Source organism: Mirounga angustirostris, unplaced genomic scaffold, assembly GCF_029215605.1.
Source record: "Mirounga angustirostris isolate CCGP_5_RB_7025 unplaced genomic scaffold, mMirAng1.0.hap1 SCAF_5, whole genome shotgun sequence".
NCBI lineage: Eukaryota > Metazoa > Chordata > Mammalia > Carnivora > Phocidae > Mirounga > Mirounga angustirostris.
Window position 1 is genome coordinate 142,172,849 of NW_026991713.1, and position 19,758 is coordinate 142,192,606.

Genomic DNA, 19,758 nt, shown 5'->3' on the forward strand with positions numbered 1-19,758 from the left:
ATATACCATGGGAAGAGGACAAATGTGCCTTGATAGCAACCTTAGCATTTCAAATTCTGCTTATCTCTATTTTGTGAATCAGTAATCATTGGATTTTTCTCTCCATTCCTGTAGTTTTGCTTTGCGGTACAGTTGGCTGATTGTTATGTTTATTCCCACAGGGTTAAAGGTCAAAACTGACACTGAAAACCATCAGCCTGTGTGTCTTTCTGACTTAGAAATACAAGCACCAGGAGACATAGTATCAAAAAAGACCCGAGTGAAAGTTCCCCAGAAAACAACAGGCAAAGAAAATCATGGTGATACACACAGGATGGGGAAGTGGCACCGAGATTTTCCCGTGAAGAAAAGAAAGAAACTTTCAACCTGGAAACAAGAGCTGCTAAAACTTATGGATCTTCACAAGAAAGCTCGTGCTGGAGAGAAGCCATTTAAATGCCAGGAATGTGGGAAAAGCTTCAAAGTTAGCTCTGACCTTATTAAGCACCAAAGAATTCACACTGAAGAGAAACCATATAAATGTCAACAGTGTGATAAGAGGTTTAGATGGAGTTCAGATCTTAATAAGCACTTAACAACGCACCAAGGAATAAAACCATACAAATGTTCCTGGTGTGGGAAAAGCTTCAGTCAAAATACAAATCTACATACGCACCAAAGAACTCACACTGGAGAGAAGCCCTTTACGTGTCAGGAATGTGGGAAAAAATTCAGTCAGAACTCCCACCTTATTAAACATCGGAGAACCCACACAGGTGAGCAGCCATATACTTGTAGCGTATGCAGGAGAAACTTCAGCAGGAGGTCAAGTCTTCTTAGACACCAGAAACTCCACCGCTGAATGGAAGTTTATCCAGTGTCCTCATTCTGAAGAAATTCACAAAGTAGAGGTTGACCCTGAGATTTATGAAAAAATAACAAAATTATGAAGTATAAATAACTTCACCGGAGGAAAATTTGTTGATACAAACATATTTCACAGAAAGGAATCAAGGTTGACTCTGCAGGGATCTCTGTAAGTAGTTTTGTACTACTTACATTTTTACACGTAACCTTTGGGGAATTCCTTAGCAAGAAAGGTGCTGAAAGAACATTCTCAGTAAGGGAAACATTTTTGCAACTCTACCTGGCAAAATAGCAAATTCAGCTTTAAATGGCAGATGCATACATGAATCAGTCTTTTATGATCACAGAGGGTAAATACTGTTGGCTTTGCATTGAATTCCCAGCCACTTTTAAACACATTGATAGAAACATTTGTAGCCTGGTCTTCCAAAAGAAAAAGCAATAACCTGCATGTTTAATTGGATACCATTGCCTTCAGGGTAGTAGGCTTACCAATTTCAAGAGCCCTATGACACAAAAATGAGCTCTGTTGTCAAATTTTCCAAGAACCAAATTGGATTTTCTTCCTTTCCCTTGTCATTGGACACTGTTCCCACTGTTTGGACATCATTTGAGTTCATTCTTGAATATTTTAGCAACTTTAGCTCTTGAATCCTTTTAGCACCATTTTTACTGTGATGAAATGCTATTTACTTCACCACTAGGGAATCTGCCAGATAAAGTAAAAATGCACTATCTTATACCTCATTGGTGGTGTTTGAAAAAGATAAACATCTCTAATGAGATCATATGAAAACGGGTTGGAATGTTTAGCCATGGATTATGTATTACATGTAAAGAATTTTTTGCAATAAAAGAAACTAGGCCTTATAATCTCAGTATGATAAAACATAGAAGATAGCACTTTCTTGAGGCCTAAAAGAAAATTAATGGAAGTTCAGATGAACTTCTCACATTTTTATTTGCTTTTTTGTTTGGCTTTGTTTATTTTTAAGAAAAAGGGCAGAGTTTAGGAACTGGAGTGTGTGCTGCAGGCAGGATGTGGTTCACTGGATGTGGCAGAAGACTGGGTTCCCAAGAGGAAAGGTTTGGGAACCGATGTTCACTGGTGGACAAGGATGGGTGAATCTGCATTCATGTTGGTTGTGTTACACTGCAAACTATTATTAAGCAGGCAGGGTCTGCCTATCTCTGTTTTGTACGCAGCATTTAACAACAACCTTAGCTGATAAATGATATAGATGGCTGAACATCTCTCCGGGCTGTGGATCTTCTTAGAACTCCTACCTTCAGCAGGGACATGTGTTCCTGTTAGAGCTTTTAGGTTGTATCAAGAAGGGGGTCGAAGGGGGTTAAATGATTTCTCCCAAATACCTTATAAACGATGAAGTTAAGGCTCAGATACGGGACTTGTTCAAGACCCTATTGCTAGTGGGTCCAGTCCGTTGGCTGCCAGCTAGCTGCATCAGGGAGGTCTGAAGGCAGGGTTAGCAGGATGTGTACGTTATCCCTGCAGGACCAGGCTGAATGACATTGTGTTATATCTACTTCTAACTTAAAAACGTTCTTGTGGCTTGATGGGTTCCCAAAACACTTAGGTCTCCATGTGTTCTGTGAAAGAGAGAAAACTATTTCAACTCAGGGTTATTCTAGGGACTAGAGGGATTGGTGAATGAAAAGCACCTCACAGCCTGGCCAGTGGTAGATGCTCAATCAGTGTGCATTTGCTTCCCTTTCCCCTGTTCCCCAGTGATGTGCTGGGCAGACTGACTGCAGTAAGGAAGCAGTTGTGTTTATGGCTATTTTCAGCTCCTTTCAGGAGTTGTGCACTGCTGGTGGTGATGTTGCTCAGTTGATTTGGTCCTTGGCCTCAGTACTTTATGGTGTAAGTCACCTGAGCTGTGGATCTGGTGCTTTCAGCAGGATTTTGTTTTCCTCCCCAAGATGAACAATACCAAGTATTACTTCTTAGGCAGAGCCAACTTTAAAAGCTTTCGTCTGCATAGCTTTTACCCATCACCCTCATCCTTAGGCTTCGGGTACTCTGTCTCATCCCAGGATACATGCGGACAACTTCCTGGTGCTACATTCATTCAATTTCATGGGGGCCTCTTACGTGCCCAGGAGCTGTTTCGTCTAGACTGAGAATATAGTGGTGAATAAAAGAGCTAAAGATAGACCCTCACAGGACTTACAGTCTAGTGAAGAGTATAAAGAAGACTGGTTATAGTTTTCTGCTTGCAGTTTAGGGTCTCATGAGATAGTTGAAGGTAATGGGTTGTGAGCAGAAGCCCCACTTCTGGGCTGAAGCCTTTGTTTGTGCAGGACTCTGTGGTGTCCTTCCTGCCTCAGTCATGAAAGTCCAGCAGAAACTGGGGCCACAAGGTCAAAGTAGTCTGGAATGCTGAGCCCTCCTCCCCACCTCCCCCCTCCATGGAGAGCAGTTGTCCTGGAAAGTCCCCCAAACCTGTGATGGACTTTATGGGAATGAGAAATAAACTTCTGTTAAACTATTGAGATATTGGTGTCGTGTGTTTCTGCAGCATAACCTGGCCTGTCTACATAGACACAGCTATTCTACTAGAGCTCTGGAACCCTTTCTGTGTCAGTCCGCGTGGACTTTGGCCCTCAGAAGAGATCTGCCTTCCTGTAGATGCTCCACTGAGCTCATGTAACACTGATAGGCACACTGAGGAGCTTACAAGACTAGGTGATAGGAAAGAAGGATAGATTTTTTTACCTGAGACAAGTCCAGGTTGGTTAGTTTTTCAAGTGGACAAAGCAACCATCCCTCCCTCTCTGGCTTCATTCCCCTTCTCTTGCTCTCCCTCTGTGCTCCACTGCTTTTGTACATAAAGATGTGTTTCTGTTGATCAGTGGGCTACAGAGAGGGTAGGGGTTACCTTTCTTTTCCTCCTGTGAGTGCAGTAGACTTTAAGCATTCATTTGTTAACTACCCCTCTCATACCTTCTGCGAGTTGGCCTCAGAAACAGGACATAGGGCAGAAGCAGATTTGTCCTGATCAGTGTAGAGAGGAAGGGGACTGCCCTCTTGGACTGAGAGGTGGTAGTTGGGAGGAAGGTCATGCAGGAAAGCAGGAGCAGGACATTGCAGTTGAGGAGTGAGAAGCCTCTGTTGGGAATGTCTGCATAGCCAAGAACCAGCAGTACAATGTTCCACAACTCATGCTTGGAAATTTGGGGGTAGACGTGGACATTGGAAGAAGGAATTTCTGTAGCCTGTCAAAGGGATGAGAGCAGACTACCAAAAATGCAACATAAAATCTATTCAGGCTTGGTTTCTTTTTTGTTAAAGATCGTATTATTTCAGAGAGAGAGAGTGCGAGAGTGCAAGCATGAATGGGGGAAGGGGCCAAGGGAGAAGCAGACTGCCTGCTGAGCAGGGAGCCGGGAGCCCGATGTGGGGCTGGATGCCAGGACCCTGGGATCATGACCTGAGCCGAAGGTAGCCGCTTAACCTACTGAGCCACTCAGGCACCCCTATTTAGGCTTGGTTTAGAGATGAAGTACAACACACAAGTTTAGCCTGAAACGTTAGTATTAAAGTTCTCAGAAATGTCTTTTATAACCAAATGATTCTAGGACAAACCAGAAGGTGCTTCATTTCAGGTGGTTCAGGTAACAGCCTTACAGTGGCTCCAGGCTTGGTTCCGAGAACTGGAACAGTGACCAGTGTAACCCTGAAATCCTCTCTGCACTGTGCTAAGTGGCCACAGTGTGGGAACTGTGCCAGACCCAGAGTTCTCCCCACCCTTAAGCAGACTGCGTCTGGAACCTCAAGCTTATCTTGAGAACCTCCACTGTCTTAGCTGGAGGGGAAGCACGGGAGGAGAGCTTGGAATCAAACTAAAAGTGCTAGGGTTGATCAACTTTTGGAACCATGAGAAGAGTGTCTTAATTCCCCTGGAGAGCTTGAGAGCAGGAATGCTAAGCAGCCTTTTCGATCCAGCTGGACAGTTGGGATAACACAGAAGGTTGGAATTCCGTAAAGGATTTTCTAAACATTAATCTGAGTCACTCCACAGACAGGAGTTTCCTGACCACCCTCTGCATTTCATGGCCAGTTGCACTCTGACATAATGGGTCAAGACTGCCTGTTACTTTCCTCTCTGGGTTTTACCCTCTATTGCTTAGAGTGGATTCTTTGCTGAAGGGCTCACATTGCGTCTGTGGGTTCTCACCTGAATGGAGTCTCTGGAGTGCTCTCAAGTAGGAAGGCTGAGCCTTTGTCCACACTTTGTGTTTCCAGGGTTGTTTGCAAAACGTATTTGGACAAAAGTGTATTATTTTTACTAAATCTTGTCCACGTTTGTCACCTTTATCATTTCTTTCTTGTGTGGGTTTAGTGGGGAGCAAGGCTGGAGTACTCTTGAAGCGTCTGCCGTGTGGCTTATGTGCAGCGTTTCCTGCATGTGTGAATTCCCCAGTGCGCAGCGGTACCAGGCTATTGTGAAATGTTTTCTGCAGTCCAACGTTTTTGAGGCTTTTCTCCTGTGACCCACTCGACCCACCACATCTGAGAACCCCTGCACTTCACTTTAAAGCAGTCACCCCATCTCTCATGAGAGGGATCAAGCACGTTGCGTTTCAGATTTAGCTAAACTGTCAGAGTTGCTTCTCACTTCCATCACAGTAGGACGATGACTTTGGAGTTGCACTGATCTTGACACTAACACGAAAGTTAGTGGGTGGCTCAGTTGGTTATGCTTCTGACTCTTGATTTTGGCTCAGATCAAGATCCCGGGGTTGTGAGATAGATCCCTGTGTCAGGCTCCACATTGGGCATGGAGCCTGCTTAATATTCTCTCTCTCCCTCAGCCCCTCCCCCCTTCCTCTAAAAAATCAAAACAACATTAAGCTTTATAGTATTTGGATACTCTGCACCTTTAAGTGAAAACTTAAGAATGCTTACTTTTGAATTTTTTAGACCAATGGATGGATTTCCAAAATCATAATTTTCACACTAAGAATTTGTCCATTTTGTGTATAAACAACTGAACAGTGTCAAAGCATTTGAAGAAAAAAAGTGAAGGATCTTTAATATTCACAAATATAAAAAATATGCTTCAGTTTAGAAAGAATTTCTTAAAAAAATTATGTTAGTAGCTTAAGGAATAATGGCTTACAGGGATGAGTTCAGAAAACATGCTTAAATGTTTCCTTCATCCTTTATGGTGAGGGAGCATTAGCCAGCATCATAGCTACTTGTCCTCCTTAAAGGAAAAAATTTGTATTTCCATTCTTAATTTTTTAGTTAAATGGCACTTCTACAGTATCATTTTTACAATCTCTCCAATGTTCCTATTCTAAGATTCAGGGATAAAATTCCTCTTCCCTTGATCAAATACCTTAATCTTTCTGACTGGAGACATTTTCATTTTATTTCTCCTCTGACTTCATCCTTCTAAACAAAGCTTGTTTTGTGGTTTACTTGCCCCACTACCTCAATGTTATTCTACACTGAAAACCCTATTTCCCATTCTGATCAAGTCAGGAAAGAGTAAGTTAGAAATTCCATGCAAAATAGTCAGGCACAAACTGAGCTCTCAAAAGAGTATCACTCTCAACCATCTTCCAAAAAAATTAAACACTTAAAACACAAAAACACATCTAGTCCTCTCTACCAGGATCAAAAATTTAGGATTACACTTTTTTTTTTTTAATTTTCATTTTTCTTTATTGCTCAGGCTACAAAGAATACTGAGAACACAAAGTCACAAATGGGGAGTGCTTGCAGCTCAGGACCAATTTTCGTGATAGGAGGCAGCCAACCCCAATTCGTGATGCGATAGCTAATCCACAAGTGACTACTTGTGGAGTATTGTGAAATTAGGGGAGGAATTGGCAGAAAACCGGGCAAAGGTGGGCAATTACAACATCTGGGATTGTCTTTCAGAAGCAAGTCTTGGCTGCTTTTCTCAATATTCTGAACAATTCAGGAGGGAGGAGACTGACTGACTGCTTTGGGACGTGAAAGCATCACGGGGATCATCCTAAACATCAGATGGCACATGTGTTCATATTCCATTCCCAGTAGTGAATCACTTTGTCAGTGACACAAAGTCAAAAACTGGGAAAGATGCAATTAAATATGAGGCAAAGCCCTTCATTCTTTGACATGAAGGGCTTTGAAGTTCTATTTCCAGAGTTCCAGAAGAAAAGTATGTTTGGTGTCTTAGTTGGAAATTTGAAAAATGAAAAAAACAACCAGACCAATTTTAAGTTTCCAGAATCTAAGTAAATGAAAGATGCCCAGCATATAAATATGCTAGTCTGGTCAGTGGATTTAAATGAATTGAAGGGCACACCATATAGAGCCTTTCATAGAGTCTATCTAGAACCATAATGTGCCTCATAATGTAGTGAAGTCTGTATGAATACCTGAATCAAAGGACCAAATTTTGAACCTGCCAATGCAGGGAGTCAATTATTTTCCTGTCTTCACAGTCCTGAAGTTCAATTCCATTGCCATGGTTAGGAGATGTCACAATAAAGGAGTTGGTGAGAAATAGGAATTGAAAAGTGAGTTTGGCTTGGTGAGCTTATGCTCTAGCATATGGGCTCTAAATTACAGAATGATTTGCAAGCTCCATTAAACATTTGGTGAAGAGGTCCAGTTTATTTGACTATATTACCCATAGCTAACTTTATTAGTACTTACCATGTGTTAGGTAATTATCTAACCTCTTTCTCAGAATCAATTCATTTACTCCTCACAACAACCTATACTGTTCCCATTTTAAGATGAGCACATTGGAGCACAGGAGGAAACTTGCTCAAGAGTACATAGTGGAGGCCTGGGAATCAAACCCAAATACTCTTGACTGTGAAGGTTGTGCTTTTTTCAAAAAACAGTTTTTCCTTTTTTGAAATAATGAAGAAGTTACAGAAAAATTGAAAGCATAATACAAAGGACTTTTCCCCTCTGAATCATTTGAGAATACATTGACAACTTGATACTCTGTCCTCCAAATATCGTGTGTATCTCCAAAAAACAGGAACATTCCCCTTTGGGACCACAATATAGCCATCAAAATTACTAAATGAACATTAACACATGATAGCTAATCCTCAAACTCCATTCAGCTTTTGCCAGTTGTCCCAGTAAAGTTTTTCATAGCAAGAAGATTTTAAGATTTATACATGCATTTAGTTGTCACATCTCATTTTTTTAATATTTTCTTTTTACATAATCTGTACACCCAACATGGGGATTGAACTCACAACTCACAATCGCATGCTCTTCTGACTGAGCCAACCAGGCGCCCGGTCACATCTTTGTCAGTCTGACATGGTTCCTCAGTCTTTTGTTGGCATTCATAATTCTGACACTTTGAAGATCATTAGCCAGTTATTTTATTGAACATCCCTCAGTTTGGGTTTTATGCTTCCTCTTAATTCAAGTCTTGCCTCTCTGGCAGGAATACCACAGCAGTGATGTTGCCTTCTCATTGTATCCTATCAGATGTTGCTATGGACTAAATTGTGCTGTTCCCCTCCCCGCCCCCCCAATTCACTGAAGCCCTAGTCCCCAGTGTGATTATATTTGAATATATGGCCTTTAGGAGTTAATTAGGGTTTGGTAGGCACCTAATACAATAAAATTGGTGACCTTATAAAAAAAAGGGAAGAAAAGGAGAGCTCTTTCTCTACACCCACTCAGAGAAAATGCCATGTGTGAACAAAGTGTTCATCTGCCAGCCAGGAAAGAGCTCTCACCATAAACTGAATCCTCCCACAACATTTATCTTTTACTTTCCAGCCTACAGAAACGTGGGAAAATACTTACCTGTTGAAGTCACCCACTCTATGGTATTTTGTTATGGCAGCCTGAGCAGACAAAGACAGGTGATGTATATTTCAATTTGTCCCATTGTTGTTTTTTTTTTTAAAGATTTTATTCATTTATTAAATTGACAGAGAGAGAGACAGTGAGAGAGGGAACACAAGCAGGGTGAAGGGCAGAGGGAGAAGCAGGCTTCCTGCAGAGCAGGGAGCCCGATGCGGGGCTCGATCCCAGGACTCTGAGATCATGACCTGAGCTGAAGGCAGACGCTTAACCGACTGAGCCACCCAGGCACCCCCAATTTGTCCCACTGTTAATGATATTACTTGGATCACTAAGTGAAGGTGGCGTCTACTAGGCTTTTCCTGTATTTCATCTATTTTTATTTATTTTCTAATTAACTTTAATGGGGAAGTAATTTGAAACTAGGTAAATATCCTATTACTAACGAAACTCAATTTATTCATTTATTTACATGTTACAGAATCAAGGTTTCCTATTTTATCCAATGGTTTATAATCTGTTAATATTGTTTGCTATTTGATCATTGAGAGCCTATTCAAACTTTTGTTTTTTCTGACTTTTCCCTATATTCTTTCAGCACTTTTTTGCTTTCTAGCACCACAGGATATTCCATGCTCATCTTGTATTATCCCTGCCCCAGCCCACCCATTTCTCTCAAATGGTATTTAGAAGCCCCTTTCTGGACACCAAGTGTCTCCATTACTACTGGTAAGGTAATATACATCTCAAAGACAGTATAATATTAACTCCTTTTGTTTTTCTGGTGGGAGAAGTAGATCGAGACAAGGAGAGTGAAGACATTAAATTTAAAAAAGGAGGCTTTTAATACAGAAGATGCTCAGATGCCATAAACATGATGTCAGGCAAAAACTAAAAAGACAATCAGTGGGTGAACCCCTGTAAAAGCCATGTCCAATAATGAAAAGGGAGTACTACCTGATTTTGATTTTAGTTTTCTGTGCTACAGTTCCATTATTCTCAGGCACCAGGGAAGCCTCATATGAACCCTGTTTTGAAAAACAAGAGTACTGTGCCCCAAGCTTTGCATGCAGCGAGAAGCAGACAAGAAAGAGTGGAAGCAGCGTGGAGAAACAGTTAACAAAGGGCCAGTTGTGAAAGGTGGAAAGACTCAGAGCTGTACAGAGAACAAAATGACAAATGACAACCAGGAAAAGGCATTCCTAGAGAATCTGAGAAATACTTGAGGTCTAAATTTCTAATTGTAAGAAACAATTTGTTAATCATCTATCAAAACATACCAAATTTCATTAGGAATCGGATTCAAATTAAAGCCACATGAAATATTATCTTATTCCTTCTGATTGGTAGTAATTTAAAAGACTGACAGTGCCAAGAGATGATAATGATATGAAACACCAGGAACTTTTATTTATTTATTTTTAAGATTTTATTTATTTGAGAGAGAGAGAGCAGGGAGGAGGGGCAGAGGGAGAGGGAGAAGCAGTCTCCCCACTGAACAAGGAGCCTGATGCAGGGCTGGATCCCAGGACCCTGGGATCATGACCTGAGCCAAAGGCAGACACTTAACTGACTGAGCCACCCAGGTGCCCCAAAACACCAGGAATTTTTAAATACTGCCTGCGGTATTTGGCATTATTTAGTAAATTTGAGGATGTGCATACCAATGACTTATTTCCCTGTGGCATATTCTGGAGAAAGTCTTTTATTTTTTTTTATTTTTTTTAAAGATTTTATTTATTTATTTGACAGAGCGAGAAAGCACAAGGAGAGGCAGAAGCAGGCTCCCCACTGAGCAGGGAGCCCGAAACGCAGGGCTTGATCCTAGGACCTTGGGATCATGACCCTAGCCGAAGGCAGATTCTTAACAATCTCAGCCACCCAGGCGCCCCAAAAGTCTTTTAAAAATACATCTATTTGGGCGCCTGGGTGGCTTAGTCGTTAAGTGTCTGCCTTCGGCTCAGGTCATGATCCCAGGGTCCTGGGATCAAGCCCTGCATCGGGCTCCCTGTTTGGCGGGAAGCCTGCTTCTCCCTCTCCCACTCCCCCTGCTTGTGTTCCCTCTCTCACTGTGTCTCTCTCTGTCAAATAAATAAAATCTTTTAAAAAATACATCTATTTACATATAATGCTCACAACAGCATTGTTTGTAATAGAAGACTGAAATAGCCCAAATGTTCACTAACAGAAGAATAGATGAATGAATACGGTAGTCGTACAGTGGAATACTATACAGCAATAAAAATAACATAGAGCTACATGCATCAACGTGGATGTGTATCACAAATGAGATGTCTAGTGAAAAGTTGCAGAAAAATGTGAAACAAAAACATCCTACAGCCATGCAAGAAGAAGCCTCATGTCATTATTTGGATAATAAAAAATACGGTAATCCCAGAAAGCTAGGAAACTTGGAGACATACACAAATATGCCATAAGATTATAGTTGATTTTTTTTTTTCCTTTTTTTTGGTCCTGGCCCTCAACTCCACTGAGACCATTCTCTTAGCAGTGATAACCTTGGCCACACATTGTCATCTGTTGGCTTTCCACCATGCTGTGGTCAAGCAGTGATAAAACTGCTTGAAGTTGGCAACTCCGGCCCTGCGTAATGTTTTTGAGAACTCCCTAGTTCACATGCCTGCCACATTACAGCTGTCCCTCTGTGAAAAGCAGAGGGACAGTTGACCACTTCCTTTATGAGGTGCCTGCCTAGATAAAGTTACATGTGTCCATAAACATTTCAAAAGTTCAATGTCTTTGTGACCACAGTCATCTTCCTACAATCATACTTCCTTTCTCCATGGGTTTGGTCCTTGTGTCCTTGTTAACTATATCTACATTACAGAAGTTGGCCAAGGATCTACTAAGCCATGGACAGAGAGAAGCAAAGGCTTAGGAACCCAAGGGTCCCACCTGGTGGTGCAGGAATTCTCTTTGGGATAGTTACCTCTGACTAAATCTCACCTAGAATAGCTACTTGGTCAGACCAATTTCCTTATCTTTATCCTGTTCTTAACATAGTTACACCCATACTCCACTCTCTCATCCACAGCCTAAGGAACAAGGACCTTAAGGGTGCACCAAAGAAGATTTTAGGAGGCTGAGGAGACACGTAACTGGGGTTACAGAGAAGCGCTGCTATGCCATTGTTTCCCCCCCCACACCAAATCAGACTCTTATGTCTCTCCCTCCTGTTAGTGTAGTGGTCCAGTTACACTGTCCTGTGAATAGAGAGGCATCAAGAAACCGTAAAAAGTTCATGACACTAGGTGCCAAGAGCCTTGGGCATTTTGGTATACTGTGCAAATGAGATATGGTAACCAATGGATCTGATCTCTCCAGCACTCCCTTTCATCATATGTAAAATGAATAGAATAGCCAGCAGGAACATGGTAAGGATCAAATAGATAACGTATGTGGGAGTGTTTAGTGAAAACCGTTCATGTTATTTTTAATCAAAGTGGAATGTTTTCCAAGGGAGGTTTATTAGTCTATTTCATATCCCACCTCCCTCCGTTTATATCTTGATGGAGGGCTACTCCTTCACTGTGTTAACTACTGTCTTCATAAATGATGAATGGATAAAGGGGCCAGAAAACACTGACAGATCCCTATTCTTACCCTCACACTCAACATCCCAATCCATCAGCTCCCTCTTCAAAACAAATCCAGAATATCCCAATCTAGAATAATACAAAAACATACGTGAAAATTAGGAAAGTGTTTTGCTATATATCAAAGAAGAAATGATTGAGGATTGAATATATTCTGGTACATGACTAAACGCAGAAGCTTTTAAAAAAATGAAGTCATTATACTGAAACAGAAAAATTGAGATAAATAGGCAAAATTGCATATGAAGGTACAAAAAGATATACACACAAGTAACAGTTATTTCCTCTGTAAAGAGAGTGCAGCTTGGGAAATAGGAATCGAGAGAATTCCTTTTAATATGAGAATGATTTGCGGTACTCACGGAATTTTTGAAAAATGAAACGGAAGAAAACACGGGATTGGAAGCTAGTTCTAGCCCTACTTCTGTCGTGGCAGTCACTTAAAAACGGTCTTGGTTTCTACTTCTGGAGGATGAAAAAGGTAATACTACTGACTTTATAGGATTGTTGTCAGGATTACGTAGTATGGACGTGTTTACAACTGTGCCTAGCACACCAACAGCGTGCCGGTCTGACTACTGCCGCTGTCAGATCCGTAAAACCCTCTGAGCAACACCAGGGCTGGAAAGAGAACCCATTCAAGTCAAGAGGCGGAAGCGCCTGGCCAAGAGAAGAGCAGTAACCAATAGGAGAGAGTTAACAAACGCCATAGCCCGGGCCCCCGTTTTCTTAACTACCCTGATTGGCCCTAGGGTATGACGCCAAGAAGATCCTGTCGATTCACTGGTTATGAGGGCTGTCGATTAGCGAAGGAAGAAACCAGAGAAACAGAAAGGTCCTTTAGGCATCGCTTGCGTGCTCCGCCCAGCTCGTTTCCGGCTGAGCCTGGCGCAAGCGTCCGTCCTTCTGGGCGTCCCGGCATACCCCGCGGCTATTTCCGGCCCACCGCATTGGAAAAGACGGTGAGGCTAGTGAGTGACGCCCGTGAAGCCGACCTTTCCTGTTGGGAAGGTCCTGAGTGCTGCGGCTCCGCCCTCTACCCTCCCGGGACGCGAAGACACCGAGGGGCCGTGTGCCGGGACCTCGCCCCTGTGGGGAGGAGGTGGCCAGCGCGCCACCCGTCTCCCTTCGGGGCACCCGTCCGTTCATTTCCCCCTGGAGAGACCTTTGAAAGGTTACGAACCTCTTGCCCTTGCGATTTACGCCGATGAAGCACTTGTTCCCTGAGGGCTATTGCCTCAGAAGAGCACTCAGACACTCCCCTTGCCCTCAGAGAGCTCCCAAACAGGTGATCAAAACCCACCAGAAACATCCTGGTATTAGGTGGAGTTAGGATAAGGCGCTTTGAGAGTGAGTAAGAGACAGGGCCGAGGAGTTCAGAGCATTCGGAGGCTTCAAGAAGGTGGTGGTGGTGGTGCTGGTGCCAGTACTCATCCTGTGGGGTGCTTGCCTTTCGATGGTGCTCTCCTTGAGGACATAAAAGTATCCATCTTTTTACATTTCTAGGCTCAGGTGCCCTTCCTCCCCTGGTTGGGAGGGACGGAGACCTGCAGCCCCTTGTGTTCAGTGAATCGGACCCTGAGAAGAGTAGTTTAGGCAGAAGTCAGTGGGTCAAGGCACTAAGGCTTGAAATCCCAGAGCCTGTTTGTTCCAGCACCTGAGACTGGATCGCCTGTGCTGGTTGGAGAATATACATGGAGGAGTGGGCACTGAAGCTGGAGTGGTAGATTGGGTCTGAATGCTGAAGACAGCCTTGTAAGCTTGGAGATCTTGGCTTATTTCAGTGGCAACAGGAAGTCTCCAGGGCTTTGGAAGAGACTAGTTAGACAATTGGATTAGATATATGGAAAGCGAGGAAGTCCAGATCTGCTCTGTAGGAAGACTAGGTGGAGAGATGAAGACTTTTATACCAGCCTGGTCTAATGACTTGTCCCTAGACAAGGGTTTCCAACCAAGGACGATTTTGCCCCCAAAAGGATTTGGTAACAATGGAGCCAATTTTGTGGTCACACCTCAGGGTTGCTCATGACATCTAGTGGATGGAGGCCAGCGGTGTGGCTGCACCGTCTCCTATAATGCACAGAACAGCATCTCCTCCCCCCCACCCCCCAACCCACCCATCCACAATAAATCCCTGTCTGGACCAAGATGTCAGTAGTGCTGAGGTTCAGCAATCCTGTTTAGAATGTTAGTAGTGGAAATGGAGGGAAGACAGATGTCAGAGACATCTCAAACAGACCTGTTCAGTTTTGTCTCCTTTTGTATTCTTTATAATGCTAAGTACTTTTTTTTTTTTAAGATTTTATTTATTTATTTGACAGAGAGAGAGAGTGAGAGCACAAGTAGTCAGAGAGGCAGGCAGAGGGAGAGGGAGAAACAGACTCCACTGAGCAGGGAGCCCGACATGGGGCTCGATCCCAGGACCCCGGGATCATGACCTGAGCCGAAGGCAGCCGCTTAACCAACTGAGCCACCCAGGCGCCCCAATGCCTAAGTACTTGACAATTAGGCAATTAATCAGATCTGATGACCCCAGTCTTCCTTGTATTTTATTTTACTTTTTTTTTAAGATTTTATTTTTTATTTATTTGACAGAGACACAGCGAGAGAGGGAACAAGCAGGGGGAGAGGGAGAAGCAGGCTTCCTGCCGAGCAGGGAACCCGACATGGGGCTCGATCCCAGGACCCCGGGATCATGACCTGAGCTGAAGGCAGACGCTTAACCGACTGAGCCACCCAGGCGCCCCGTCTTCCTTGTATTTTATCACCCATTCATTCATTTGCCAAATAGTTAAATGCACCAAACAGTATTGGAGGTGCTATGATTCCATCATGACCAAACCAATTCCTGCTCTCCCAAGAGGCTTACATTTTTGCAGGGGAATCACATTGAATCTATAAATACATATCAGGTGGTGAGATACGCCATGAAGAAATTCCTGTAAGATGGAGTTTCTCTTACTACCACACACCCTTTACTCTGCACCTTCTAATTGCCAAGCGCAGAACTAGAGGCTTTACAAATAGCATTTCTAATCTTTTTCTCATTCGTGCAATATAGGTACTGTTATCCTCAGATATGAAAAAGAGACTTAGAGAAGATGCATAATTTGGCCCAAATCCGTTAGTGTGGAGTGAAGCAGGGACTGGAAACCAGATCCACCTGTGGTCCAAGGCAGTGCTATTTCCATTAGGTGTCACTCTGTCTTATGCCCCCTGAAGAGATCTGTACTTTTTTTCCTACACTTAATGAAAATGAAGTAGATATGAAGCCTCACATTCACCACTTTCTCTTTCCAGAGCGCAGTTTTTATTGGAGAGGCCTACCTGGAGGTGATCTTCAAAGTTGTAGGAACTGTTCAGCATCTGTTGGGGGTGAATTCCTCTTTATTGCTCACATTCTCTCAGGCGGCTGATGGCAGATCCTGACCTCTTTAAGGGTTTGGCAAGTTGAAGATGTCCTCCCAGCTCTTCAGACTGCAGTTACCAGCAAGTGCTCAGCCTCATGAGGTCTTCAGTCAGCTCTGGGAGGCCTGCTGTGGATGGCAGCGCCCAAGATGCATCAAAGAAGATTCTGGAGCTGAAGCAATTCCTGACCATTCTGCACAGGGACATCCAACCCTGGGTGAGGGCATGTCATCCAGAAAGCCCTGAGAAGGCAATGACCTTGGTGCAGGATTTGGAGTGAGAACCTGGGAGACCAAGGTATGGTGAGAAGGGGAGTATGTAAAGAGAAAGTGAGACCAGGTTGTGGAGGGCCTGAAAGTGGAGAAACTTGATTTTTCTGCTGCTGCTTAAGCGCTTGTTTATTTTCCTGATGGGCATTGGTGCTAGCTTTCCCACGAGGTCAGGCTGTCTCCCCACCGTGCAGGAAGGATGGTGGGTGGAGAGTGAGGTTGGACCCTCACAGTCACTGAACTTTCAGTAGGTCCTTGTCCCCAAGGATGAAGGAAGGGCAATAGTTGTTCCCTGTAAGTAAACCAAAATGTTCTGTTCTGCAGGTGTATTCACCTGAGCAAGCTCTGTGGGGAGAATCTTCTGCCTCTTAAACAGGCCTGCTCTATGGTGCAGGAATTGCAGTGTCCAGCAAGCTCTGGGAACTTTGGCTGTGTCCTCAGTGTCTGGGTCACACCCCTCCCTCAAACAGACTAATGTAACTGATTTTCTGCTCAGGAGAGGGCCAGAGTGAGACCAGCTGGGGGCTGAGAGCAGTGCGGCAAGGTGTCAGAGCCACAGGGCTCTGCATGGGGGCTGCCACGGCTCTCCCTGCACTGCCCTGAGCAGACAGGACTCTGAAGTGCTCTCTGCCACTGTCCATTGTGACCCTGGGTTCCTGACTCTTCTGTTCTGCCCTGCCACACATACGGCACTCCTCATTTACGTTTTTAGCTCTGGCTCTCCAGCAATGTCTCTACCTATACCTTTCTTCCCTGGGCCCATATGATGATCTGCCTGGGGGAGGTAAGGTATTTTTGCCAGGTGATGGTGTGTGTGCTCCCAAGAAGAGCCAGCAATTCTGCAGTTCTGTGAGGACTTGCAGAGCTTCTCTTGGAGCCCACAAAGCCCGTGCACAGAGATTTTCCCAAGAGAAGAGTCAGAAGTCGCATTCAGACCATGGAGCCTTCAAAGGAACCCAATTATTTTAGGAAAATGGTGAGAATCAGAGTCTCAGGCTGGAAATGGGAGAGGTAGGAAGGATCAGGGATGAGAGTTTGTCACTGCCTGTGACATCATAGATGTGACCTTGTAGTTGTGTCTTGCCCTGAATTGGGAACAGAGAGCTAGTGAATTGGTGTGCAGGTGTCAGGTTGAGACAGCTCAGTTCCATATGTAGGCTTCACGGTTCCCTCTGGTCGTCTCCTCAAAAGGCTCATTCCATGATAGTTCTGAGCAGGGTCATGTATGAACCAGTCTGTCTTGGGGCATTTGTGGTGCCTTTTTGTCACCCAAGGAAGAGTGTCTGATCTTAGTATAGACTGATAAAGTTTTCTGAACAGGTATATGGGAGCTAGTTCAGCATGGGCAGAGGGGTGATCTATCAGAAGACACTACCCGGGGGAAAGCGGGTGTGGGGCACATCTCTACTGAGAAGACCCCCTTTGGACATGTCAGGTGGCTTGTCAGTTGAAAAAGAAGGAAAATACAGGTAAAATGATTGAGAGCCCCGCTTTTAGCAGAGGCTAGGAAGCCAAGGAGAGGGAGACTGTGGGTGAGTGTATGAGGCCCCATCGTCCTTGGCCAACCCCAGAAACCACAGTGAGTAAGGCAGCCCACATGGGATATGTTACTGCTTCCTGTATCAGAGTATAAAGTCTTGACCCTAAAGCCAATCCAACCAGGGATTCCAATGGACAATGCTTGTTGCTAAGCATGGATGCCCTCCAATGGATAATACCTTGATGGTAAGAGGTAAGCTTAAGCTTCAGTAAGCATGCTTGTAACAGGTGAGATCTCTCCTTTAGCCTTTTCCACCTTGAGGCTGTAAAAGCTTCTTAGGCGCCATGTCTAATCTCTACTGTACTACCTAGCTCTTACTCTGGTGCCCCAGGCACTGTGGCACATCTGGGAGAGTTGGTGGTAGTAGGTGTGACAGGACTCCTAAGCTGTGTCTGCATACTCGGGGGGTGGGGGGCAGGTCTCTGGCACCACAAGACTAGTCTGATGGTACTAACATGCAGTAGAAGGTGTGTGTCCTGAGGTTCCACAGAAAGTGTTGACCAGACAGGTTGTGGGAGTGAAACACTGAAGTAATTAAAGGTTTTGGAATTGACACGACCCACATTCAAAATCCAGCTCCATGCGCTGAATCTCTATGCACATCACCTAACCTGTGATAGCAGTGTCCATTGGGCCTCCCAGGAAACCCTTGCAATACTCAGTGTATCTCAAACTTCTGCAAAATCTCCAGAGGTGCCAAAAGAATGGCCAAATCCACAGAGCATATCTGAGCCACATCCTCCATCTGCCAGACCAGGGCTGCACAAAGTTCACCCTTGGAGGCATGACCCCTACCATAGGGACTTAGGTTACTTCCTAGGGTCCTGTGTTCTCCACGAGTAATGATTGCTCAGTCCTCACTGTCTGCCAGGAAGCCAGCCAAGGATGAGTACCAGGACTATGAGGCTGGAGCTAAAATAGGGAAAGCAGAGAATTGCGTGTGATGAGGTCAGCAGTGAAATGGGCACACTCCAGCCGAGGGTCCCAGGATTCCCCAGGCTGTTCCTGCACTGGCTGGTAGGGTAGTCCCTTCACAGGAGAGGCTGAGAAGAGGTGCCCAGGGGTATGTGAAGTGGGGTCAGGAGGCTGGAGGGATCCAGCTCCTGTTTTGGCTGCAGGCACCCATCTGCCACCTTAGACTGAAGAACCACAACAGATATCTGTGGAGGGGGGTGATCTATGGCTTTGGCCTTCTTTGGGTTGTGAGAATATGGATCTTGCCTATAGGAATGGTTAGTAATCTTCAGCAAGGAAGTGTCCACTGAGAAATTATGTCAATTAGTTAAAATGTTCCAGTGAGGAAGTATAGAAACCATATGGAGAGTCCTAGTATTTCATATACAGGAGGGAAAACTGGCTTCTCAATAGACATATGAAAGGCTGAACCAAACCAGGAGGGTGTTCTATACCTGAGAGGAGATCTATAGGCTTGGAGGTATTACCTTTTATACACCTACTTCAAATTCATTCTCCAGTGGCTAGAGCAGAGATCAGGCTGTGTGAGTCAATGGGAGGTAGACAGTAAGGTATCTAACACAGTAAGTGCAGGGGACAGATACTCCACATGGGGTTGGGGGAACACAGCAAAAAGGTTGGATTAGTCAAGACTTGGAAGAGAGGCCCTGCAAATCTGGGTCACATCTTGGGGGTGTTGGAGCTGGGTGGTGCTGCCCAACTGGTGCTGGTACTTCCAAAGGTCTGGTGAGGTGATTCTGGAAGATAGAGTGTCTACCTCATTGACAGCGTTGTATCTGGCTGCTAAGGAACCTGGTATATCAGAGAACCAGGAAATATCAAATATTTCCTGAAGGAATGAATAAATGAATGTGTTCTCCAATTCTTACCTGTCTCCTCCAGACTGTCCGGGGCAGCTGACAGGCTGGGCTTGGGCTGAGTTCCTTTCTCTGCCCAGCAGACTGGAGCATGAAGCAGTTTGGAGCGTGGAGGCAGCCCCCACTTCCAACAAGGCAAGCAGTCAGCAGTTGCCCCCAACTCCCTGGCCGTGGCACCCCAGGAGTGGGAGAAGCCTGCTACAGAGGCCTCCCTGGGCACCTCCATTCCTTGTTTCCATTGACTTCCACTGGTTCCCTCATTAAGCAAATCCAGCTCTTTGAGCGGGTATCCAAAGCCCTTCCCTAACTGATCCACTCTGGGCTGTGTCTCTGTTCCCCACCATGATGTCCAGTGAAGTCAGCTGTCCCAGACACGGCACAGTGAAACCCTTCTGTTTGCCTTCACATGGGCTCTGGAAAGATGTTATTTTTTTCC

At 44.4% G+C, this 19,758-nt stretch overlaps 1 protein-coding gene and 1 long non-coding RNA gene across 13 annotated transcripts in view; both read left to right on the top strand.

The window, feature by feature from the left end:
* LOC123844396 (zinc finger protein 75A) overlaps positions 1-3,363 on the top strand; it is a 28,360-nt gene extending 24,997 nt beyond the window's left edge. For 10 of the 12 annotated variants that reach the window (XM_064592440.1, XM_064592436.1, XM_064592437.1 and 7 more), the window contains one exon: positions 162-3,363. In XM_064592440.1, the coding sequence (XP_064448510.1) occupies positions 162-841 (680 nt within the window). In that variant the 3' untranslated portion in view covers positions 842-3,363. The remainder of the gene's footprint in view (positions 1-161) is intronic. The other 2 variants (XR_010411795.1, XM_064592445.1) reach the window with 1 other exon arrangement.
* Positions 3,364-8,377: 5,014 nt separating this feature from the next.
* On the top strand, positions 8,378-19,272 carry LOC123844426 (uncharacterized). Its single transcript, XR_006790767.3, has 3 exons — positions 8,378-8,715; positions 9,255-9,385; positions 15,574-19,272. It is a non-coding gene; the product is annotated as an uncharacterized LOC123844426 (long non-coding RNA).
* Positions 19,273-19,758: the final 486 nt, after the last annotated feature.